At 36.3% G+C, this 26,518-nt stretch overlaps 1 protein-coding gene and 1 pseudogene across 2 annotated transcripts; one reads left to right on the top strand and one right to left on the bottom strand.

The window, feature by feature from the left end:
* Positions 1–1,087: 1,087 nt before the first annotated feature.
* LOC140774886 (uncharacterized) lies at positions 1,088–21,797 on the top strand. Of its 2 annotated transcripts, XM_073118097.1 has the most exons (8): positions 1,089–1,271; positions 1,376–1,532; positions 2,850–2,935; positions 5,181–5,293; positions 15,624–15,689; positions 18,230–18,333; positions 18,964–19,029; positions 21,183–21,797. In XM_073118097.1, exons 1-8 carry the CDS (start codon positions 1,102–1,104, stop codon positions 21,579–21,581), a joined length of 1,161 nt encoding a protein of 386 aa, XP_072974198.1. In that variant the 5' UTR covers positions 1,089–1,101; the 3' UTR covers positions 21,582–21,797. The 2 variants fall into 2 exon arrangements, with proteins under 2 accessions (XP_072974273.1, XP_072974198.1); XM_073118172.1 differs by lacking the exon at positions 18,964–19,029 and having other exon boundaries at positions 1,088–1,271.
* A 170-nt stretch (positions 21,798–21,967) lies between these two features.
* On the bottom strand, positions 21,968–26,257 carry LOC140775104 (probable aldo-keto reductase 2; annotated as a pseudogene).
* Positions 26,258–26,518: the final 261 nt, after the last annotated feature.

The raw sequence follows: 26,518 nt of genomic DNA, 5'->3' as shown, positions 1-26,518 counted from the left end.
ATAAAAAGAACAAGAGGAAAGAAAGGGTTGGGATCGAGAAGGGTGGGGGGTGGGCGGGGGGTTAGGGTTTTATTTATAGAGATAATCCATATTTGATTTTGATTCGAATTCAACCAAAACTCTCGTGACTTCCTAGTAGCGTGCCGGAGAGGGAGAGGGTGAAAGGTGCACACATGTAGTGCACGTGTGCCCTAAGAGATTATTTTTTTTTCCCAAGAGATTGTTTTTTTTTTCTTTTCAATTCTTACACTAGTTTTCTTGGGCCTCCTATAGTTAGGGGTTTTGAAGGAGGAGGACGTTATGTGTGAGGAAGGAGGAGAAAGAATTGTTGGTCACACATGGTTCGAAGAAATAAAATAAGGGAGGAGGAAGAAGAAGGGGATGGGGCTTCTAAGTCGTGGAAGACGCTATCATCTTTCCTTAAGTAAAATGCTGATCCTTTTAGCATTTCTCTTATATACTCAACTAATTTGTCACAAAACAATGTTTCAGATGTTTTGGATATTTTCGGGTGCACTGATAAAAACACTTAATTGATAAGCATCTTACTATAAGACGTTGAACTGTACAACATTTCTCTTGTATACTCAGCTAATTCGCCACAAAATAATATTTCGAGTGTTTTCTAGTGCACCGGTAAAAATGTTGAATTGATAAGCATCTTATTTTAAAATGTTGAACTCTACGACGTTTCTTATAAGCGCTTAATTACAGAGGAATTTAGGATAATCTAATAGAGGTAATTGTGTGGTCATGAGTAAACGTCGAAGTCTTCGGTGTTTCTTCATGAGGTGACAATGCTTAATTAGTTAGCGTTTTATCTCATGCCGTAAACACTAAAAGAATAATCATTTCATTTAGAGCAACAGTAAATCTGATCCAATTTAATAATAAGTTTGAGCCTCTCGAGGGGTGGTCCGTTTCGGTAAATTAATTTAGAAAGAATGCTATTTTGTTCAAAAAGTCTCGTGGCCCTGTGGTAACAACATCGCTGTAAGCTCTCGTGGCACTGCGGTAACAACATCGCTGTATAGCTTATTGTGACGTGCCTTCCATCAAAGGGATGATCAAACCGCTCTGTTCCCCAATTCTCTCTTTATAATGTTTTCCCGCGGCTCATTCCCTGTAGACTCGAGTGTGTGTGAGAGAGAGAGACGAGCGACTGGGATGTGCGGGAGAGCTCGTTGCACCCTAAACCCCGACCGAGTCGCGAGAGCTTGCGACCTCGGCGATGGCGGCGACGACTCCATCCAAACCTACCAAATCGATCGGTAACTCCACCTCCCTTTGCACACTTGCAAGCTTAGACGCGTTCTCGTCTTCTTGCTGCTTCGGTTCAGATGAGCTGAGTCGACGTTTGGAGTTATTTTTGCAGTTACAGGCCCTCGTACAATGTGTCACCGGGGGCGTACATGCCGGTGGTGCGGAAGGAGAAGGCGGCCGGGGGAGAGAAGGCTGTCATCCATTGTATGAAGTGGGGGCTCGTCCCGAGTTTTACCAAGAAGGCCGAGAAGCCCGATCACTATAAGATGGTAATTAAGTCCCATTTCTCCTTTGATGTTTACTTTGCAATTTGAGAACTAACAAAAGATGCTTCTTTTCTTTCTGACATTACAAACAAAGCATGGTTAGATCTAAGGTGATCCATGGTGATGGAAAATTTTGATAGGCTGTAGAGTTTCTGTGTTTTCTTTTGTGATTCTGGGTTCATATATGTATTTTGTGCTAGCAAGAGGGCTGAATTTTGGCCACGAGTTGGTCCTTAATGTTGTACGGTCGTAATTTCTGGTAAATATGTTGTTGAATAACCTTCGTCTGGGTTTCCTTCCTTGGACATAGGATTTTATTTATTTGAATGTGAAGAAAGCTTTTTGAGTGGATATTGAATAGAGTTGGTCCTGTTACCGGATGTTAGTAGTTTGAGGTTCTTCTGGTGACCATTTAATAGTCATTTGAAAGTGTTTGCCAGAAACAATAGAAACGAGAAGAATAATTCCACCTGGCACAGTAAAAATTATATCTTTGGAGAGCCTTCCTAAGCCCCAAGAAAGAAGAGTTGTGCCATGAATAGAAACTGAGGTTATGAATTGGACGGTGGTAAAAAACCATATCCTTATCCAATTTTCTTCTCTGGATAAAAATATGATATGAAAAATAAATGGATTGCAAAATTGATTACCAATATTCCCTTAACATGGATATGGGTTGGGTGTCAGATATATACATATTAGATTTGTAAAGCCATGGACAATATGAAATTAGTCAAATCTATTACACAATGTGTAAGAGAAACAGATTAGACAATTACATGGAAATGCAAAAGTAAGTTTTATTCTTATCTGTTTTCACTATTCTTGTAAATTTTAAATACATATATACAGAAATATATATTCAGATAGTATTCTTCAACTCATACCCATATCTAGATAAGACTGTTTGAATATGGATGTGGAAAGACGAGGAAATCTAAGTCCATATTCAGCAAATCTCAACTATGTTGGATCAGACATTGTTTGACCCATTTTCATCCTGAGTTGGGTAGCCTGCCTGCTAGTGTAATTTTTTTTTTATCAAAACAAAAAAAAGGAAAGAAGAGAAAAAGAAAATAAGAAGAAAAGACATTGATTTTTTGGGAAGGAAATAGTAAGGACTGCGAAGATACTTAACTAGATGCACCGTCATAACTTATTTCTGCTGATGGATCACATAGAATGTTGTTTTGCTCATTAAATAAGAAACCTTCTGTCATCTGAACCATTTTCTTGAACCTTTTTGTGGTTACAATGTACTATTTTAGAAGCTTATGGCGCCTGCCTAGTAGAATTTTCATAATTATTTCCTATATGCAGTTTAATGCCAGGTCAGAGTCCATAAAGGAGAAAGCTTCATTTCGGCGTCTTATTCCTACCAATAGATGCATTGTGGCAGTAGAAGGGTATGATAAAGATTAGATTTCTCCAATTTTTTCTTTCCTCTTCCAATTAGTCTGGATGTTCTTTTTCCAAATTGATGAGATTCTTCTTGAAGGAAAATATATTTCTTGAAAACATCCTTTTGTTTTATTCTCTTCCTTTTTGTCTTGTTTCCTCTTGTTCAGTAGTAATATCTTTTAGTAGAATAATTTTAGTATCTCATATGTTGGGATAGCACAGTTGATGTTTTATTGGAACTGATCAGGCATTCAATATTCCCTGTACCAAATTAAACAAGTTTTCTTACATAAGATTATTGGTTTTCAAGTCTTTTGGGTGGCAAAGTCATTGTGTTATTCTTGTCACAAAGATACAAGGGAAATAGGAATAGCCAATTGGGTTGGTGTTTTCAGTCTCCTATGTGGTTTCACTTCCAGAAAAATAAATTATTGTTTGTAGATCCAGGCAAGTACTTATTGTTTTTATTTTCCTGTCCTTATTGCACTTTTTCGATTCTCTTTTTTCCCTTCTTGCAGTTACTTTCTTACCCTTTAAATCTCAATTACACAAATTGTAGGCCTGCTCAAAGAATTCAAGGTATTAGTGATCCAAGCATAACTCTCTAAACCTATGCAGCCTAAATTGTTCACTCAGAATGTGGAATTTTGAAAGAAAATGTGATTTGATTTTCCAAAAAAATTCCAATAGAAAAGAGCCAGTAAATGTGATTAAGATCTGGTCCCATTGCATAGTATCATAGCAAATAAGCCTGTCATCGTCATTCTTGAAGTTCCCAATTGAGCAGAAATCAGTAGTTTCCATTAGTCTGTTTTCATGACATCGCATATTCTGGGAGCTCTATTGGTAGAGATTTCTCAAATTGAACTGTATTTTATTTTCTCAACCTGCTTGCATCAGTTCGTAACTAGAACAGCTAGGACTACAGTTTATCTGATTGTCATATATGATATAGTTAATACTTTGACAGTAGTGTTGCAGAATATGTTCTCTCAAATTCTTACAACACAGCATCAATTTCGTTAGGCATTTTTTAACTAAAAGGTTTTCATTTGTTTAGCTCATTATATGTGATATAGGACAAAGTAGGAGTCCTACTTGTGATGGTGGACCTTTCAATGAAGATGAATAAAGAGATGAGAAAAAGATAGAAAATGGAAAGGAAGAGAGAGACAAGGTATTGTTCTAGAGATAAAAAGATGACAGAAAAAAGAGAGAGATAACATGACATAGTTAGCCAAAAGAAACTTCTTTCATAATTCTATTGTTCATTATAATTTTAAGCCTCTAATAGTCATTTATAGGAAAAGCCTACTTTCTAAGAAACAAACTTTAATCTAATCTAATAAAACTTTTTAGATAATCTAATCCAACAATAGCCGTACTGGTGGTGTATCGGCATATGGCACGAGATTGCCGCGTCCCTCTGATCGCCCCCACCGTTGCCTTTGCCCTTACCCTCGCGGCTCGCCGTGGCCTTCGCCTTCGCCGTCACCATTGTCGTCACTATTGCTATCGTCCTTTCTCTCTCTTCTCCTATGCTTTAACCCGGGGAAGAAGAAGACGATGGAAGTTGGTTGAGTCTAATAAAAACAATTCGTTTTATAGATCTAACTTAAGTTGCGGAGCGGGAGAGGGCAACAGTGATGGTGAGTGGCGAGGGTGAGGTTGAAGGCGAGCAATCTTTCTCTCTTCTCCTCTTTTTTGTTTCTCTTGCATAGGGTCGGCGGTGGGTGGAGTCTCTACTCTTGCAGCACATGTCATGCTATAAGCACAGCTATCCTTGACCTAATGAAATCCTAATTACACTATTTAGGTCTCCTTCCAAATATAATAGCATGTTCCTTGACACTGTTCACTGCTATGGTACCATTAATAGTGCTCTGCCATAGTGATTGCTACAGTGCATTCAAAAATAAAAATGTAACTAATAACCATAGTCTAAACTATTTAGAATCTTAGTCACTTTCATCCTCCTTCAAAATTATGCTTTCCCAATTCCCATTATGATAAAATTGTTGCGTCCAATAAGTTGATATCTGTATTATGTGGTTGCCAAACCATTTCTACAACTTATTACATTCATGACTCCCCATGGTTGGTGCATTTTTCAGACTATATTACCGTTATGTAGCTTAGGCTGCATTTCTAAGTTTCTTGCTTATAATTGGACATAATGTTAATTTTATCATTTTATATTTTATTTGGTTTAATATACTTTGTAACCATGTTAGAAATGTTGGAATGTAGATTCTATGAGTGGAAAAAGGATGGTTCCAAGAAGCAGCCATACTACATACATTTTAAAGATCATCGGCCACTTGTGCTTGCTGCTCTTTACGATTCCTGGAAAAACTCAGAAGGTCAGTGATCTTCTTTTGCTTACCAATCAAAAATTTTGAACAGCATCTTCTTTATGTGATTTATCTCACTTGTAAAGCAGTAATATTGAGCACTTGCAATATCTTCTTTTTTCTATTCCGTTCCAATTAGGCATTAAAGATCACTTCTTTGGACTCAAAACTTGAAAGTTGTGCATGACCTCAACCATTAATCAACACAAGAATCATCTTTTGGTTGTACATCTTTCATTATTTTCTACCTCGTCTATGCAATTATTAATCTATAATACAAATGAAATTGTACCCTCTCCATTATGCCTTAAACCTTTATGACTTTATCTACAACTTTCAGCTAAAAAGTTCCACATAATTTTACCTGGATATAGTCTTATTAGGAAAACGGGGCACACTTTGTCTTCACTTCTGCAGCTATTGGGTTGCATTTTTACCCAATATGGGAAGCAGCATCTGTCATAATCTGAAATCGAAATTATGATCGGCTATGTACCTTAATATGCTTGAGATACACGAAGCTTTATTAATACTTTCTAAGTACACAATGACAAGAATAAATAAAAGAAGAGAATTTGCTTTATTTATTTTAAACTAATCATAATGAAACCAATGTTATAATTAATGTGTCTCTAAGTGAATTGAATTAACAAACAGTCTAAAACATAAGATTAAAGGAATAGAAAAGTAAATTGGTAAATCCTAAGTGGAGGTAGGGTTCTGGTGCATCTCGCTTAGCCGTCATGCTAATTATTACTTAAAAAATTAGAATATGAGCCAATAACTATAGGTTAGTGAGTGGAATCCACTTGAAAACTAAATAATTCTAAAATTTTATAGTGTTAAATAAACCCAAGTTTAGCAATATAAAATGACAATTTCTAATAAGCATGCTCTTAAAATAACAACCAATAGAGAGTCATAACTTGTAATGTTGCTCAGTTTCAATATATTAAAATCTTTCTAAAAAATAATAATGTCATTTGTTTCAATAGGTCTATACCCTGTGGATCCACATCAACTAAAGTTACCTCAAGATGACGCTTGTAATTTTTCCTCATAGCTGATCCGGTTAGGATCATCAGGAGGTGCCATTGTACGATAAATACACCCTGTCTTTTCTACTAACCGTTGAGAGAGATTATAGTCACCTCAGAAAGTCTTTTGATCTATCCTAAGACTATTCCCTAACTCCGCCAGAGTTACGTAAGAAAGTCACTATAGTGGTTTAAAATATGACTTTTTCTTATACTTCTAGTTAGACTTGAGTTACCACAGAAAGTCGCAAGTAATCTATACTGGGACTGTTCTCTATGTCATATCAATATTAGTTATATTTTTCTTGCACAAAAATTTACAATTTGCATAAAGTATAGCGATGCACTAAATTATCATAATTAAATTACATACAGAAAATATAATAAATAAATTTGCAAAGAATTACATGGTCTGATAAAGGTATGAAATATAATATAAATAAATATGTGAGTGAACCCACTCATCTGAGTCTAGATAAAACAATTGAAATCTCTAGGTCTATAGTCCATGTGTTAAAAATCACCATCTTTAAACAATACAGAAATAATAGAAAATTTAATTTATCCCCTATAAAGTTTTTGAATTTTTAAAACTAAAATAAATGGCTACAATAGGTTGAATAAAACACATTAGATTGGGTTGGGCTGCAGCTGTTCTGCAGCCCACTTTCTTAGCTCTTACTAATTGGGCTTGGCCAAGGCTCAACCCAAAGCCAACAAAGAATTGGGCTGTAGGTCAGCCTATAGCCCATGACTTATTATTAAAGGGTTGGGTCGGGTCCACAACCCCGAACCCGAGAGAAGAAAAGGATTGGCTCGGGTTGAACCCAATGAGATCGGTGAGGGAGAAAGAAGAGAGAGGGAGGAAAGGAAAGGGAGAGAAAATCGCCGACGACCACTATCGTCGGCAGCTTGCCAACCTCACCGAAGCCCTCATCACAACCACATCGACTCCACGAAAAAGCCACCGGCAATGACCAATGACCTAATTCTTTGGCCGGTGGTGATTTGAGCCATGAGAGCTCTCCCAGAAGGAAACCATTGCACGAGGCCATCGACACGGAGCTCCAGTGCACAAGCGACAACGACTCGAGGTCGTCAGTCGACCCGATTAGCTGACAAAGCCGCGATCCTCTAATTTAGGTATTTCAATTTTAATCTATTAAACTTAAATTAATTTTAAAGGGTGGGAGAGGGCTTACCGAGGAGTCACGTGGTAGTTTTCGATTGCTTCAGCGGCACTTTGGTAGTTTGATTCCACGACGACGACTCTGATGGTAAGGGAGGAAGAAGGGGGAGGCTAAGGTGGGTTAATAAGATAGGATTATGATTTTTAATTTATATGTTAGGTTTTAATCCTAATCCATAATCAGATTTTGATTTGGAGTGGTCGGAAATCCCGTAGCCACTTTAGATGCGTTACTGAGAAGGAGGGGGATTGTACGTGCAGGGCACGTGTGCCCTCTTCTTCCTAAATTTTTTTTATAATTTTTTTTAGTTGTTACAGCATCTGTTGATGAGTGGTTATACAATGGTGGTCCTTATGAATTAATTGTTCAACACTTCTTACTTGGTGTAGCTTGTTACATGGGTCATGAGTGGGAACTTAGTTTCTGTTTGGGTATGCGACCTTGGATTGCTATTGCATATTCAGCTCCTGTTGCAGCTGTGAAACTTTAGCATGGGTTCATGAACGCACACTTTGGGCTAATTTAATTCGAGAGGCAGGTACAGGTTTATGCAATGGGGAGCAGAGTAGGTAGGTCTTCTCCATGCCACACTTGAAGAGCTTTCTCCGTTTTTGTTTGACTGAAGGGCATTGTCTCTGTCGTCCCTCACGCTTGGCGCCAATGAATTTTTATTTGAAAAAAAGAACGTTGAAAGGGTCCTGATGTAGTGGGATTGTTCGGTTTTCTGATTTGATCTATGGATGGCATCATTATAGTAAAGGTCGTAATGCCATTTTAGCATCACAAACCATTTTTCTTCCACACTAGAAGTCAGTCTCTTTTGGATAGTTACGTAACATTTTTCATATGTAGGTCCTTGAGGACTAAGCTTTAAAAGCAAGATTACAATGACTAAGAAAGCAGGAAACCTGTGAATGTCGACTAATTCCATGAGGTCCTATTGATAGATAACTTGGCAAGGAGCAGAAAAGCAAGATTTGTTAAGAGACTCAGACATAATTCCTCTGTTCTTAATTGATTACTTGAAAAAGATTCTACAGGATGATCTGTGTAGGGTGTATAAGTTAGAAATTTTATATGTAATGGTCAGCGTATCATGGAGATGAAAATTTGTATTTTTATTGCATAGTGTAGTGTCTGACCAGAAAAGGAGAAGATGTGGGATTGAGATAAGCATAATGCTTACAAATTATTATGTTTGTACTCCATTAATTCTTTTCATGCTTCTAGGAACTTTTGGATGGGTGCTACTAGGTTACAGGAGCCTAAATCATAACCAGTAAGGTGGAACGCTCCATTGACAATCCTTTGGTTAAAATGAGGCAATGAATTCTAGAGGGTCGATTTTATATTGACTCTTGGTTTTAAACTATGTTTCATCATGAATATCTGTCAATTCTTCCTAGAGCTTACTTAACCTTGATTAGTGCACTAGAGGACCTTGTATTTCTTGTGGAAAAGTTTAAGTGATGATGTGGCAAGACATCACTAAATAATAAGAAGATTTATAGGACATTAGATATCAGGAAAAAATTGGCATGTTATTTCTAATGATGCCTGTAAATACAGATAGACATGGGGTACCACCGTGGATTCCAGTTGAAGGATCAGTTGACTGACTGGCTTTATGAAGATTTTTGCTTATGGTCTAGGATGAATGTAGCATACCAGCAGATCTGGTAGTTGACAATCATTGAACAAACATCATTTTTTAGCTGCATTAGGTTTCCAGAGTTATTGGTGAAAGCTTGATATTAGTTCCTATAACCTATAAAGGGTTGATGAAAACAATTCTTATGTTCAGACTGGGGTGCAGTTCAAAAGTTCATACTTTTTGAGGGTCTGCCATGTTCCGTGCACATGATGGTTATTTTCGAACTAGGTTGCATTCCTGGTATCCTTCTATTGCAAACAATTATTTCTGCCACTTATCTCCTTTTCCTAAAATATTAGTAACTTGGAGCAAACTATGCCACTTTAGACTTTAGAGGTAACATAGGCGATATGATCGTACAGACTTGATTCATTTTCTTCAGCCAAGTAAATAGCTCTCTTACCCCTCGGACAATGTGATCACATCCATGTTTGGTTATTGTGGTTAATTCTTATGCTGCTGTGTTACTGTGCCTATGATTGTGTTAATGGCCAACAATATCTGTATTATTAACTTTCAACTGCATGCCATACTGTATATGTTTTCTAGCTCTTTCCTTTTTGATGTGACATTAACTTTTAATTAGATTATTTATTTACTTTAGTTGAACAATAATAATATTGGCCTAATGTGCAGGGATGTCTGTATTATTTTATTTGGTCAATGGATCGATTATTAGCTATGAAGTATGGATACTTAGTTTACCTCTCGTATCGATATTAGATACGTATTAGACCCTAATACGACCTCGATATGGCCTGATACATATCAGATATAGCTGGAGGAGTATCCAATATTTATTTTCCAATTTTTTGATCTGGCTCGGATATGACTTTGATACGTTTTTAAGTTATTTGTAGCTTTTTTTTATGTTATCATTTCTGGGATGTTGTCATTATATTGGTTGACAATAGATTAAAATTATATTATTTATTATCTTATATTGTCATGTCCATGTCGTATTCATATCCTGCTTTTAGGAATTTACTGTGTTCCCATATCCGTATCGTTATATCCCATATCTGTATTGCCGTATCCCTGTATCTGTATCTGTGCGTCATAGGTTATTAGACTTGGCAGCAAGCTAGGTAAAGTTAGGTTAGTAGGCTACCTCAACGTCTTGGGAATCTTCTAGAAATCTCTAGACTTTTTCTTAACTTTTCAACTTCCCAAAAAACCCTTGAACTTTCCAATGTAACTCCATAACTTCCTAACATAACTCCTTAATATCCTTATATTGGACCTCCCGAAAAAGACCTTTGGTGTCCATTTCTCTTCGTGAACCCCAAGCAGCTTCTAGTGGAGGATCATCTTTGAAAGGTTATCAAACACTTGTATTCTTCACATAAACGTCTCACCTATTCTTCATTCTACTCTACTCCCTTTCAGAGTCCTTGTGGATTTCCACCTTTTTATATCCTCTCTACAAAACTCTCTATAATTTTTGTAGGTTTCTTGTCAATCCACCTTATCACTATGCTTCGTTTCTATGTATTTGCTGTTTTAAGGGATTTCCAGCAATATAACAAGGATTATTGTTGCCCGGAGTTAAAGCTGAAGCGAAGGCTTAAAGCTACACACTTTCACAATAGGTGAGATCCAACCATACTCCACTATTGTTTATACCTTATTTTGGCCCTAAGTCTTGCAGCCATCTATGAGTTCTTTAAATTTAGACCTATCTTTAGCCCACTGTTAGGACCATTATGTTCCCAATGTCGGTCCTATTGTATTCAATGCTTTTGAGTCTGTAAATGGGTTGCCAACCCCATGTCTTTTGCCTATTTTTGAGTGTCTTTTGGTTCCTTCAAGATTTCTTTGCGAAGTTATCTTGGGATCGCAATACTAATGTCGTTGTAACACTAGTTTTAGGTTTGCCCATGCATTGCCTAGGCCATGCCCTTCTGGACTGTGGGCCAAAACTCAAATGAGCTTAGTTTCAAAATATAATGCTCCACAAAGTATAGGAGAACTATTGAAAAACATTAAGTGAGCCAATTTTGCAATAGAAGTGCTAATGGTTCAATGGTATTCATTTTGCCCTCGATTGCTTTCCTGGTCTTCTAGCTTTCTTGTCGTTGGCATGTCTTACACTTTCCTTTACTATCAATAAAGAATCGCAACCTTTCTACCAAATTGTGTATTTTTTTTTGTCTTTATTTTGTTGCAATCTAAATAGGTCAAGGTTTCAAAACTTGGTATCAGAATTAGGATCGGTCGTTAGAAAAAATTGATATATATCGGCCGCCTGTATCTAATCATACTACTTTAAATTATGTAAAATTCTAAATATTATTTAAAATATAGGAAAATTTCTAAAAAAAATAACAACAAATTAAGAAAATAAAAATTAGTCACATATAAGCCTAAAAACTAAAGGAAAAATCACTCAAAACTATAATGAATTCCGTTGAATTTATCTAATTTTATATTCGTAAATTACTACTGCAGAACAACAATGACAATAAGAAAAGAGGAATTAAAAAGTGAGTGAAAAAGAAAACTAAGAAATGAGAAAAAAACAATAGTCACTCGAGTTCACAAAAGTGTGGAATAGCCAATGGGACTTATGGGAGTGGGCGTGAATTAAGTTGAAGTGTGAGGGTGGGAGGAGAGTATGTGTGTGACAAAAAGAGGATAAAACTAAAAATTTGAAGAAGAAGATAGTTGAGGATATCAATTACTAACATTTTAAGTTGGATATATATTTTACATTCAACTTGAATGTTAAAAAATTTAGTTTCAGTCAAAACTGTCGAGTTTTGGTTGATACGGACGAGACGGATTGGCTGATATGGTCGAAACCAACAGTTCCCAAATCGAAACCAGTCACCAAACTGGTTCCAGGTTGGGAACAGGATCAGTTATTGTCACGACTCAAAATAGGAATCATGACCGGCCATGCATCTCAATATGCTAGAGATGCACGAAGCCTTATTAATACTCTCTATGTGTACGATGGCAAAATAAATAAATAAAATGAGAATGTGCTTTATTAAAATTTTCAAACTAATTGCAATAAAGATAAAACAATGTTAATGTTTTATAGTCTCTAAACTAAATGAATAAAACTTCTAATCTAAAACATAAAATCTAAAAGAGCGGAAATGTAAATAGGTGAATCCTAAGTGGAGGTGAAGTCCGGGTATATCTCGCTCAGTCGCCCCGCTGGCTATTACCTGAAATAAATAAACAAATACAAAAACAATAGAACCCATGAGCCAATAACTATAGCTCAGTGAGTGGAATCCACTCGAAAACCAAATAAATTTTAATTCATATTAATGCTGAATAAATTAAACATAAAACAACAATATCCATCACAATATGCAATAGGCATGCTCTCTAAATAATAACAATGATAACAATAGAAAGATGCCACAACTTGTAACCTTGCACGTTTTCAACATATTAACATCTTTTTGATATTTATACTGTTATATGTCTCAATGGGTCTAAACCCTATTGATCCACATCAACTAGACGTCACATCGAGATGACGTTCGGGACTTTTCTTCATAGCTGATCCGGTTAGGGTCATCAGAGGGTATCACCATGTGATCAACATACTCTGTCTTTTTCTCTAACCGTTGAGAGAAGTTAGAGTCACCTAGGAAATTTTCTCATTCATTCTACAACTGTTCTTTAACTCTGCCAGAGTCACTTAAGAAAGTCACCGCAGTGATCTAATTTAGGACTTTCCCCTGGACTTCCAGATAGATTTGAGTCACCACAGAAAATCGTAAATGATTTATACCGGGACTGTTCTCTAAGTCATACCAATACTAGTCTTATTTTTCTTTTCACAAATTTCAATATTTGCACGAAGTATGGTGATGCACTGAATATAATAATTAAATGCACACAGTAAATATAACAATTAAATTTTCGCACGTATGGGTGAAATAAATAGATTTGCACACAGAAATCGCAAGAATTTAATTTTTACACGTAAGGGTGAAATAAATAAATTGCACACAGAAAATTTACATGGTCCGACAAAGATACGAAATACGATAAAATAAACATGTGAGTGAATCCACTCACCTGAGTCTAGGCAAGACAACCAAAATCTCAAATCTCTAGCTCACGTACTAAAAATCACCACCTTAAATAATAAATAATAATCAAATTTTTAATTTGAATAATAACAATATTTTTAAAATTTAAAAACCAAAAAAACTAAAAATGGGTTCAAATTTACCCATTGGATTGGGCTGGGCTACTGCTGGCCCGGCCCATTTAAAAAAAAGAGGTTAATCGGGCCTTGGCCCAACCAAAAGAAAATGGATTGGGCTACGGGTTAGCCGCAGCCCATCCAATTTAAATTAGTTCGGGTCGGGTTCCTTGGATTCGGATCCAACCCGACCTGAATCCAATCACTTAATGGGAGAAAGCCAGACTCGGGTTGCCCGAGTCTGTCTTCTCCAAACCGAAGAGAGAGAGAGAGGGAGAAAAAGAGAAAGGAAAAGAGAGAGGAAACGAGAAAAGGTGCCGGCGGTCACCGCCGGCGATGAACCACCGGCCGCACCCTAACCTCTTCGACACTCTTGCGACTCAGCATACCATGAGAGGTGGAGGAGGAACCGTAGATGAAGGTTGACAGCTCGACTCCATGGCCGGCGGCCCTGGAGTCGTCTCCTCCACACCTCAAGCCATGAAGACTTCAGGGGAGTGTGCCTATGACACGAGGTCGACGACGCAAGTCTTTGGCATACGAGCAACAGCGACCCGAAGCCGCCGACCGGCGTGAGTTGTCGGTGAAGCCGAAATCCCAAATTAGGTATTTTCGTTTTACTCTATTAAACTTTAATTAAATTTGAGGGGTGGGAGAAGGCTTACGAAGGAGTCACGAGATGGTCTCCGATGGCTCCGACGACGCTCCGGCAGGCCGATTCCACGGTGTGACTCCGTCGGTGAGAAAAGAAAGAAAACGGTGGAGGAGAAGAAGGCTGAGGGGGGGGGGGCCTTAAGGAGAGAAAGAGGATTATAGTGAAATTTATAGATTAGAAGAGAAATCCAGACCTAATCCAATCCGGATTAGGCGCGATTTCTCTCTGCGCCTAGTTGCGTGCCGGAGAGGGAGAGGGGAGGGGCTGCACGTGCAGAGCACGTGCACCCTCCTCTCTCAACCCCTATTTTTATTTTTATTTTTATTTTATTTTATTTTTTTGTTTCTGGTTTTGACAATTATTCTCAACAAAAAGAAATTTCGTCCTCGAAATTAAGATTAGTGTAATAAAAGAATAAGGTAATACCGTAATAGACGCTATGAAGATTGAGGAAATAGCTCTGGATGCTTTTCCCTCATTTCATCTTCACGCTCCCAAGTTGCTTCTTCTGACTTATGGTTTTGCCATAGAATCTTCACGAAGAAGATTACCCTATTTCGAAGATTTCTTTGCTGAGTCTCTAGAATTTTCATAGGTTGCTCCTCATAAGATAGATTTTCTCGGATCTCTAAAAGCTCGAAGTCGATCACATAGTTTGCACTAGGCACATACTTTCTCAACATAGATACATGGAAGACATTATGTACTTTAGATAACCTAGGTGGTAGTGCTATCTACAATGCGCTGTAACAATTATGGCAGATCCTGATGCGGTTTGACAAATCCAACTTAGGATCGGCTGATTTTGAGATCCATGAAATGGGGTGCAACACTTGTCCATCTCAAAGACTTAGTCCATGGCTCCGCTCTTGATTAACCTAAGTCTAGTAATTGATTCATTTTTCTTTTTGGCCATATCTTTTAGTCATAAATTTCAGGCTTGCTGGTTTGTCTAAGTTTAAACTTTAAATTGAACTGGATTTAATCTTGCTTATGTCTTAATAGAAGACTTTGGGATCATTTACTGATTTTGTTATCTGTATTGCTGAATTCATTTAGCCTACATTTGATCATGCTCTGCAATGTTTGCTTACAATTTTGAGTTGCAATACTTTCTCTTACTTGGTCGCCACCAATGCAGTCTGAAATAATGTAATTCTAAATTCAAATATGCTTTTTATCTATTGATTTTGTTCAAATTTTTGTTCTTTTATAAATTATTCTAACTCAAGGTAACTTGGATTGAATCCACTGAAAGCATGGAAAGTGCCAAAATAACAAATTCTGAACCCAACTGTAGTTGAAACTCTGCCACTGCTGATGTAAGATATATTGGTAAAAACAAAGAAAATGCACTGCTAATGACGTATATCTGGTCCTACAACTGTAGTTGAAACTCTGCCACTGCTGATGTAAGATATATTGGTAAAAACAAAGAAAATGCACTACTAATGACGAATATTTGGTCCTACAACATCAGTATTAACAGTGAAAACCTATCAAACATGGTGCTTTTGTTTCTTCATTCTTATTTTAAATATTTTTTCTTTTTCACTATCACTAGTTTCTAAAGTCATTTATTTTGTGCCTATGATGTGTTAATGCATTTCATTTTTTCGCTGACAGGAGAGGTTCTTCACACCTTCACAATTTTAACCACCCGTTCCTCAACAGCTTTGGAGTGGCTTCATGGTTAGCTTGTTTGGGCCCTTTAATATGAAGTAGAGTTATATCTATCCGTTGTTTGAAAAGTTGGAGGTTTTATGTGATAGACTTACAAGTACTTTAATTAAGACATCTAAGTTACATACATCACTAGATTTTTCCTCTGTGAAATGAAATTCAAGAGGAGGAGAAGACATTTATAGGAAAGCATTTTCTACTTTTCTCAAACTTACATTGGTTTGGCTTGGATTTGGAAACAAGTACAAAAAGATTTGCTTGAAAAGCAAAGTAATAATCTATGATGGAGATATTACTTGATTTAGAACAAATATAAGGGTGTCAGGTTGAGCTGCATGATTCCATATCTGAGCACAAAAAGATGTGCTAAAAAAGGAAAGTAATAATCTATGTGGAAGATTTTATTTGATTTAGGAAAATGTAAGAGTGTCTGGTTGAGCTGCATTATATTTTAAATTCTTGACCTCTTTCCATTTCGACAATCAAGATGATTTAATGTACAATATGCTATATAATCCTAAGCTGCGATTTTTTGATAACAGTGTATAATCAAATTCACTAATTTGGGATATATCTGAGAGGCAATTGACGAAATAAGTTGTTGCATCATATGAAAATTAAAAATGAAAGAAGATGAAATCTATAATGAAGGAGACATACTGGGAAAAAAGATGAAATCTATAATATGAGATTGGATTGAATCTTCTACGTCATGAATAAGGGTTTGCTTCTTTGTGTTGTGTTAATTTATTAATGATGGGCTCTAATGCCAATTTGATGGGTTCTCATACTAAAAATAGGCCACGCAACGATTCCTTCAAGATCTGGATGTATTATACGAATCAGTCCGCGCAACTGTGGAAAAATATTCGTCAGATATTCTCCGGTAGTAAGAAAATTACGAAACCAATTGGGTTGGATCCTTAACTTCCTGATCTGCAACTTTCGTATTTACGCCCTTCGCAGATTCGAACTGCAATTGGAATGAAAACACGAAAGAACATGGGTGATGGTGGTGGTGATGGGTGAAGTGGATGTTAGGGTTATGGATGGGTATGGAGATGAGGGTGGATTGTGGATGTGATTAAGGGAAGTAGATGAAGGGAATGAAGTGGTCGAGATCACAAAGAAGAGGGGTGACTCGATATACGAGGGAGATTAGAAGTTAGGAGAAACCTTGCCAACGGTAGAGGTGGAAGGATGGTGAAGAGGAAGGAGAGAGAGAGTCTAGAGAGAAAATAGGAGGCAAGAAATCAATAATCCAATATCATAATGAATTTGGCTGCCATCCACATTTATAAAGGCTAGCCAACAAATCCTAAAATAATATGAAACTCTAATTCTAGAGGATTTCCATTGATCGTGTTCGAACGTGCCCGATCACGTTCAAACACACCTGAAAGCTTCATCTCTGTATGTGCGAACGCAATGCAAGCGTTCGAACGTGAGCGTTCGAACTCGCCCGACCGCGTTCGAACGCACAATATGCGTTCTCTGTATTTGCGAACCTAATGTAGGCATTTGAGCGCGACCCCTCTTTCGTTCGAACGCGACCTACATGAATTATATTTTAATAAAAATAAACAACTAATGTAATAAAAAAAGATCCTAACTAAGTGTATCAGCTCACCATGCTTCCCCCATCTTGCCCTCAAGGTGAAAAGTTAAGAAAACGCTCCAAGATGTCAGTCTCCAACTCCCATGTCGCCTCATCAGATAGATGGCTTGCCAAGTCGCTCAACTAGAATCTTCATCTCCAATCTGGTACCATGTCATCGTCGGCGTCTAGCAAGTACATGAACTGGCTCTACGATCTCTATCTCCTCTAATGGCTCCGGTAGAACTGATCCAACGATCTCATGATTTCTAATGCGCTTCTTCAGCAATGAAACATAGAAGACATGATGCACTCTCGACCCTTCGGGCAGCTCCAAACGATATGCAATCGGACCAATACGCTCCAATACCCGAAACGGACCAAAGTAGCGATGTGTTAACTTTTGGTTACGCATCGGACACAAGGTCACCTGTTGATATGGTTGCACCCTCACAAACACCCAATTACTGATGTCAAACTCTTGCTCCCTATGGCTACGATCATAAACTTGCTTCATGCGGTTTCGAGTAAGTTTAAGATGAGCACGCAACCTCTTCAATATGTAATAAATCTCATCTCATTAGTTTTGTTGTCAATTTTTTCTTCGTAGCTAGTAACACATATTTTTTTTAAAAGAAGTTGAAAGATCTAATGTACAGATCACTGATGCATATGTCAGGTTCTGCTGATGCTATGCAAGATCCTAAAATGCAAATGGAAATAGATAAAAGGAAGCCTTAAAGATTGAAATGAAATGTTTTATCATGCGTTCTTCATCTATCCTTTTATTTATTGTGAAGCAATGGAGATATCTTGATATTCTTACTATCACATAATACCTAATCTATGATGCTTAATTCTTCTAATCTTGCAATGCTATCAACTCTTCATATTTGTTGATTATTTTCATTGTAATGATATTAGTTTATCTTATTATGAATTTTACCTGCAGATAGAATGCCTGTGGTCCTCGGGAAAAAGGACTCCATCAGTATTTGGTTAAATAACTCCCTGGATTTTGAAACAATCCTCGGGCCTTACGAGGGTTCTGATCTGGTAAGTCATTCTCAAGAGTCAAGAACTACATCATCCTGCTGCCTCATGGGAGCCTCTAGGAATGATAATGTTTGGTAGGAACATGGTGAAGCTAATCTTGTGACTAAATTCGTATTCTTTTCTTTTCTGGTTTTTTTTTTGCAAGTATACTCTTTAAAACCTTTTATTTGTGTGTACTCCCTTATAAAGGTGATATTTGCATGCGTATCTGATATCCCTCAAAACATTTGGTTTTTTACATCGATACCCTTCAAACCTATGTAACAATAAGATTTCATCAAGAACCGTAAAAAATCATAAATACTCTTATTCACATGCATTTTTTTTTCAGATAATGGTATTTAATTATTGATGTCTTCTGTCTATTAAATCATTAAGATTTTATAATCATTGAACACTAACCTGAAGGTATCCACACAAAATCCATGGATTTTGAAAGGTGTATATACAAATATGAAATCTAGAATGGTATACACACAAATAAGAAACTTTGAAGGGGTATACATGAAAAAAAAAACTTTTTTTTTCTTTTTGTGTGCAATGTATGACAATTTGCTACTAATTTATGGTTCATTGTTACAGTTTTCTTATTTAATGACTACTTCAATCATGCATTACTTTGTTCCTTAGATTTGGTACCCTGTAACCACTGCAGTTGGTAAGCCATCCTTCGACGGCCCTGAGTGCATCAAGGAGGTATTTGATCTTATATATGTATCCAACTGATATTGAAACCTGTGGAAATGTTAATACTTTTCTATAAAGAGTAGTATCAACTGACATTGAGTAGGATATTTTTTTTCCTCTGTTAGCTTATGCAAGTATGAAGAGTAGTATCAACTAACTGATTTCAAGTCTAACACAAGCTTGAAGCATGTTGCTGCATTTTAAGCTATTTTAGGGTATTGCACGAAATTTACTGTTTCTTGCCTACTATAGTCTGTTATTAACTTATTCTTCACCTTTGTTCTCTAACATTTGTGATTTGTCATACCTTCTTTTCATGTTATCTAGATGAAAGAGCATACATTGTCTTGGTTCTTGTAGGGTCAGAATATATGGTCTAGAGTTTAGATGAGTTCTGGAGATTAAATTAATGTGGAGATGCATCAATATGTAGAACATATTCAAATGTAGTAGCAGTGCCAATTTTTCAAAACAAAAGTAGCGATGTGTTTAAGACCTAACCTTTTAATTAGTATGAGTTTTGTCAGATAATCAGTTGACCCAAATCTTTTAAGCTGTTAAGTAGTGGACCAACAATATAAATCATACCTTAGCATTCTCACATGCTGCTTCTATACACTAGATTCTGAGAGATATTACGTAAAGCTTAATGGGATTTGAACTAATTACCTCCAAAAATAACTTGGCCCTGATACCATATTAAATAATCATTAACCACAAAGTCTGAGATGTTTATATAATGGCCCAACAATGTATATCTTGCCTTAAAAGGTCTAGTACAGAAATTTAACTCCAATCTTTATACTTCATCTCTGAGGTTTGGCATATAAATAAGGTTCTCCACATGCTTCTGTTAAAAGATGGGGAGCTCTATGCATTTGTTATTGGGTAAAGACATTAAGACAATGAATGACAATGAGTATGATTAACAATAACTAGCAGTCCAATGATGGATTGCCGGACATTGTGATATACATGGGAATTTTTTGTGTACAAATATCTCCAAGGTATGCATGCATCTTTGGGAGAAGACCTTAATAGTGGCCTAAAGGAAAATTTTTGTTGGCAATCTTGAATCTTTTCACAGGTATTCTTGGTTCTGGTGTCTTCTTAAAAGTTAAAACCATGGTAATGATTATAATTTTTAATGATAAGGATAGTATTAATATAGTATCAGAGAAAGATGTCCAATCTTATATTGTCCCAAATTCTTGGTTGAGCAAGGGGTTATCAACGACAAAAGAATCTTTAGGTTTGGTTAAGCTTTTCAGGAAATTAAAAACTTCAAGAGTTGACGCCCCTAGTTTGTATGTATAATTAGAAAGAATTTTTCAAAAAGAAATCAATAGGACAAGAAGTGCAAATGCTACCAGAGCACAGTTGGGGATTGTGTTTTGTCAACATATGAAGCATCTGCTCTGATGTCTTTTGGTCATTTGCCAGGTAAACCTGGTGAATTATAGTAAACAATTAGCTACTCTAGTAGGCCAATGAATGGCTTAACTATCACCACATCAACTATTTGATTGTGAGCCTAGCAAGGGTATCACTTGATGTGACAATAAAGCTTGCCCCTTTCATCCAACATGTCAACCTTCTCAAAGATGAGGGTAAGACTACATGTATCTATCCTCAGTCCCAGCCTAGGTGAGACCATCAAGTGCTGACACACCCTTCTTTCAGTCTATTCTTAATAGGGCACAACTAACGATAAGATGGAAGGAAAATTAGGATAAGTTGTTAGTTGGTAAAGCTGCTTAATATAGAGGTATCCTTTACTGGTGATGTCAGTCACTCGTATTTCTCCCTTGTGATATACTTCTTTGTCCTACTGATTTATTCAAACTACAGGATATAGAGGAGATGAGTTGAAAATGTTACAATTAACCTTTATAGAACATCTTAATAGAATTTCAAGAGTGGTTAGTTTGGAATCTTTAAGAGTGGTTATTTGCATTAAGTCACTTCTCTGTTCATGTCCATGATGTAAGAAAAAGAAGAATACTCTAAAAGTCCTCTAGATACATTTGACAAAGCACAAGATTATCTATCGACAGATTTCTAGGAGTTGTTTTTGTTAAAAGAGTGAACTATGAACTCTATTAACAAAACTTGCTGATTTTGTTTTATTTTGTGCAAATAATTTTCTATTCGATATACAGATACAACTGAAATACACAGGTGACAAGCCAATATCACAGTTCTTCACAAAAAAAGCTAATGCCACTGACCAGCCAGAGCAAAAAAACCTGAAATTATCCAAGGAATTTACACAAAGGAATGCTTCTGATAGTGTGAAAGAAGAACCTTCTGGAGAAGAATCTGGAGAACCAATTAAGGAGGAAAATATTGCTAATAGTGATATACTCTTGCCCAAGGAGCCCATACAAGGAGAGACTTGTGGTATCAAACGGGAATTGGAAGAAACGACACCTGATTCAGGAATAAAAGTGGAGAACATTTCTATGTTGCCCTACAGTCAAGTGAAAAAGAAAGAAAGGGCGACTAAAGATGCAGGGGATGGACAAGCATCATTGCTTTCTTATTTTGGAAGAAAGTAGTTTTACTGTTTCTTGGGTGGTTTCTGCTGCTTGCCCCAATGTACCTGAAGAAAATATACAGGTTTTGTCTTCTGAAAACTTTGTCACAAATTGAGAAACTGCTTCTAAGGCAAGATAATTCTCAAATTTTGCAGACAAAGTAGTGAACAAGAAGTTAGTCAGTACTTGTGCAAAGTTTTACCATACTTAAATTAAAGAAGGGCGTGTCTTTTTTAATGCTCACCCTGCTAGTATTACTGTATTAGATACTGCTATATGCTTTGGTAGCCATTCAAACTGGTGACCCGCTGCTCTATGAACCATGTAAACTTACCATTTTCTGTAAAAACTTAAGCTCATATAGGCTAATAGTTTTATAATCATTTAATGTCTCGAACCCTACAAAATTTCAGTTCAATTTGCAATTGAGTACTTGAATCTGCTTACATGCATCTCATTCCCATATTTCATTCATGACATTTATTCTCATTACTAATCAAATTTAATTCAATCAAAACTGAAACAAAGTCCAACTAGCATTATTACGAGCTCACAAATATCTTTCTTGAGTTCATCTATCACTGCTTCACTTTCCATGAAGATATGGTAGGGGTCTCAGAATCTTTCCAGGTGTTTGCTGCGCTGTCATACCTATCACCCTGGACAGCATCTGCTGAGGCATATGATTCGAGTTCAGCCATTTCTTCAGAGGTGAGTTTCACTGATAATGCTCCAATATTCTGTTTGAAGTTCTCAATTTTGGTAGTGCCAGGTATAGGGCAGACGTCGTTTCCTTGGTGATGAACCCAGGCCAATGCAAGCTGCGAAGGTGTGCATCCTTTCCTCGTAGCCATTGCGTTTACATGCTCAAATATGGCAGCATTCTTCTCGAGATTCTCAGGTTGAAATCTAGGCAGACTCTGCAGACCGAGAAACAACATGCAGGTATAATTCAAGGTGTAATCCTTCAATTATTATGCTTACTTTTGAAACCTTTAAAGATTCTAAGACTGTGCACCTTACGGAAGTCCTGCTCTGAGAGATTATCAAGCATCTTAGGGCCACCAGAAAAGAACCCTCTGCCCAGTGGACTGTATGCAACGATTCCAATACCAAGTTCTCTGAGAAGCACAACATATGGTAAGAATACTGAGTGCTATAGAGGTTCACATCGAGGTTTTAAGAGCCCAATCTTACTATTATTTAAAATCTAAGGTTTTTTTTTTAATGCAAATAACTCCACATAAGTCACACCTGCAAGTAGGAATTAGATCTTCTTCAGCATCTCTTGTCCATAAAGACCACTCCAACTGGACAGCAGTTATTGGATGAACTGCATGCGCCCTCCTGATAGTTGAAGATGATGCCTCCGACAATCCAATATATTTTATCTTTCCTTCTTCAACTAGTTTCTTGAGTTCCCCCATCTAATGATAATAAAAAAGATTATCAAATATTCCATCAGTACAGAATGTCTCAAACAAATGTGTCAACATATACTATAAGAAGGTTTGACGGTGGAATGTTAAAAGAATCCAGTTATATCATTCAACCAGAAAGATAAAAGATACATATGATCATAAATGTCACACAGACTGCATAATATGTAGTTATTTTGGTCAGACCTGTGTATTTTAGCATAGCTAAAATCAAAATATAAAACTCTTTAGAGATGCATTTTGTGTCATTTTTAATCCAAATCTCCAATTGAAATGACCCCACTGATGCAGGACAATTTGGGGGTCTTATTATGCGACAGTGGACCTTCCGACAGAGATGAATAAGAGACGACGAGAAAATATAGAAGATGAAGAGGATGAGAGGGAAATAAAATTAGTTAGAGAGAAGAGAATAGATATATAGGAAGAATAAAAAGAAAGATAATACGAGACACGCGATCAAAAGAAAACTTCTTTTCATAAATCGTTCGATTGTTTGTTACATATTTAAACTCTAATAGTCTTTTAGAGAAAAGCTCTAACTTACTAAGAAACTGTTAAATTAAGCCTCCTCGTGAGGAGTTTTAGTCAACCCTCTGATCAGAGATGTTTGTTCATGTAAAAAGTAGAAAACTCTTCTAACACATTTTAAAGCTTGTTTTATATTTTTGAAAAAAAAAAACACCGTTCTTTTCTCTCTTTCTCCACCTTGAGAGAATATTTCCTATGAATGACATCCACCTGAGTAAATACTTTAATAAAAGATTTATGGCTTTTAATATTAAAATCCGACCAAGATGGCAACATACTCACCGTGATCTCAAATGGGTACATTGGTATCCACACGATGCTGGTAGTACAAGTCAACACATTCAACGCCAAGTCTTTGCAAACTTGCCTCGCATGAGGCCCTGACATACGCCGGATCCCCGCGTATCACCATATTCCCATCGACGTACCTAATCCCAAACTTGGTCGCCAGCTCCACCTTCTCCCTGACCCCGCCTGCAAAACATCAAACACTTGGTGAGCGTCATTCTTTTCAAACACCGATTCTCTCTTTCAAGAAATTAAAAGAAGTTAAAAAAAATAAAAAAGAAAAACTATTTGTGGTAGATAAGGAAGTCACGTTTCTAATTTACTTTGTTAACGTGGCTCTCTTCTTTGAAGAAAAAAAGTAAAAAAAGAAAGTGAAGCTAGGTTAGAAAGTCACTTATTAAAAGTGAATTCTTTTCTCAATTTCTAGCAACCAAACACTCTTTGTAAAAATGAAAACAAGTTAGATACTATTTGGCTAGATCTAATTCTGTATTCTAATTTGTATTTATATTTTGATAATTTTTGCAGATACAAATATGGTTTGAAGAAGAGTATTTTGGATCAATATCTATGTGTATCTATATAGTTTAAAATATTATAGCAATAGTAATGTAAAAGGCAATCGTTATACTATTACATGCATATGCATTATATTCTTCATATATATATATATATATATATATATATATATATATATATATATATATATATATATATATATATATATATATATATATATACATATCTACTAATTGTATGTTAGATTTTAATAATATGATAAATTCTTATAAATTATAAAAATGAAATAGGGATATATTAGAGATCCATATCTATATTTATGTACTAGAAGATATGATAAATTAAGTTTACTATTCATTCCCCTATTCAAATTCATATTTGTATTCGTTTTTAAATACATATATATATAAGATTTTATCGCTATCTAATTCTTATCTCATTCATTTTCACCCCTACTTTACATTCAAGCAAATTTACAATATGAACCAGAGAAAATTTTAAATAACATCCTAACTATAGTAATGATTTCCCCCTCCTTTTTGCATATAATTTTCATGACACCTTAATTAACTACTGTTAACCCTTGACTGTGATTTACTTAACTCTACAAACCAAGTTACTAACTAAACCTAATCTTACACCAGCCAAGCTTACTAAAGTATCCCTGGGAAAATGATAGAATTGAGTTTGGATTTTGCAAAGCAAACAATGGTATTTTAGGCATTTATGAAGTTAATCTTATTATCCTAGCAGAATAATAATTCCACTATGATACTGTTTTCATAAAAAGAATTGATACCTTTTTGATATATACTGATTGGCTTAAGGTAGCAGAGGACATCATATGGCAGTGTTAAATTACTAATAATAAATGCTTTTTGAAAATTTCCTTATTAAATAAAGGGAAATATATATTTTACACCTAGTGAATAAGCCAATATTTATAGTGTTTTCTTGAACTTTTATTTATCTCTTAACCTATTTATAATTCTAAGTTATATACAATTGTCTAGTAAGTATTAGTTTTAATATAAAAAGACTGACATAGTCTTTTTATTTTACAACAACTAATTAGAAAAATAAGTTTTTATTGTGTGTGAAAATCGCTTTTGTCTCTCATTTTAATATTTTAGACATCACAAACTTTTAAAACAAAATAATATATAAGGCAAAATGATCAAAATTTTAATAGTTTTAGCGAAAAAGAATTACTATTAGATTCTTGAACTATTACTTTTTTTTTTCATGAATTTTTTTACACATAAATTCTCTAACCTATTGAAAATATTTCAGACCTATTAATCCTGTACATAGTAAAGTTTAAAAGACCAAAATATCTTAGAAAAGCAACTAAAATCTATCGGAAAGGAAAGAGGTGTTTGAAATATTTTTAATAGTTCAAAATTTTATTATGTTTTAAAAAAAATTAAGAGATGGATATGGTAACGGGTGATAGTAATTAACCCAAAATTTACCTTCTGGGCAAGCTTATAACTCTACGAGGAGGTAAAATATATTTTCCAAGGAAAAAAAAAATGTACAGTGTTAACATGAGAATTTCCCAAAATCCGATGTAACCAAGAAGGGATGTGGGAGCTGACCTTCCCGAGGAGGAGCTCGTTCGTGAAGGGGCCGTACATGTCGGAGGTGTCGAGGAAGGTGACACCGGATCCGATGGCGTGGTGGATGAGGGCGATCATGTCTGGCTCCGGCTTCGGTGGGCCGTAGAAGGCCGTCATGCCCAAGCAACCCAGTCCTTGGGCGGAGACCTCGAGGCCTTGGGAGCCGAGCTTCATGCGCGGGATCGCCATGGGGATGGATCGCTCGGATTTCTCTCCCGGTATTAAATAAGGAAGCAGAACAGTGAGTGTGTTTGGTTCTTGGAGAGGCCTAACGAAAGCTCTTGCGTCAGCGTTAAGACTATATAACTAAGCCATGGTGCGCCTAACGGAAGCTCTTGCATCAGCGCTTGACTAAACCGTGCATAGGCGGCCGGCGGTGGAATAGAAGAAGAAGAAGAAAGTAACAAAGAAATGAACAACCTAAGTCTTATGTTGACTCACAACAGTACAGCAGAAGAAAGCTCCCGAATTGCAGCAGTGCCGTAACAGATGTAGATTAATTAACCGCCGGGATTACAAATACCTCCGCTGATCATATCGGAGGACAAAAACTACCGTC

Source organism: Typha angustifolia, chromosome 1, assembly GCF_048772165.1.
Source record: "Typha angustifolia cultivar Huaian chromosome 1, ASM4877216v1, whole genome shotgun sequence".
Lineage (NCBI taxonomy): Eukaryota > Viridiplantae > Streptophyta > Magnoliopsida > Poales > Typhaceae > Typha > Typha angustifolia.
Note: the sequence above shows the minus strand (reverse complement) of the source record. Positions and strands in the feature narration are given on the sequence as shown.

Excerpts from the sequence above, each read along its gene's own strand:
- LOC140774886 (XM_073118097.1), top strand. The coding sequence starts at position 1,102 with ATGTTTTCCCGCGGCTCATTCCCTGTAGACTCGAGTGTGTGTGAGAGA. Across the intron at positions 2,936-5,180 it reads TGCATTGTGGCAGTAGAAGG|ATTCTATGAGTGGAAAAAGG; the intron begins GTATGATAAAGA and ends GTTGGAATGTAG. Across the intron at positions 19,030-21,182 it reads GCCCTGAGTGCATCAAGGAG|ATACAACTGAAATACACAGG; the intron begins GTATTTGATCTT and ends TTCGATATACAG.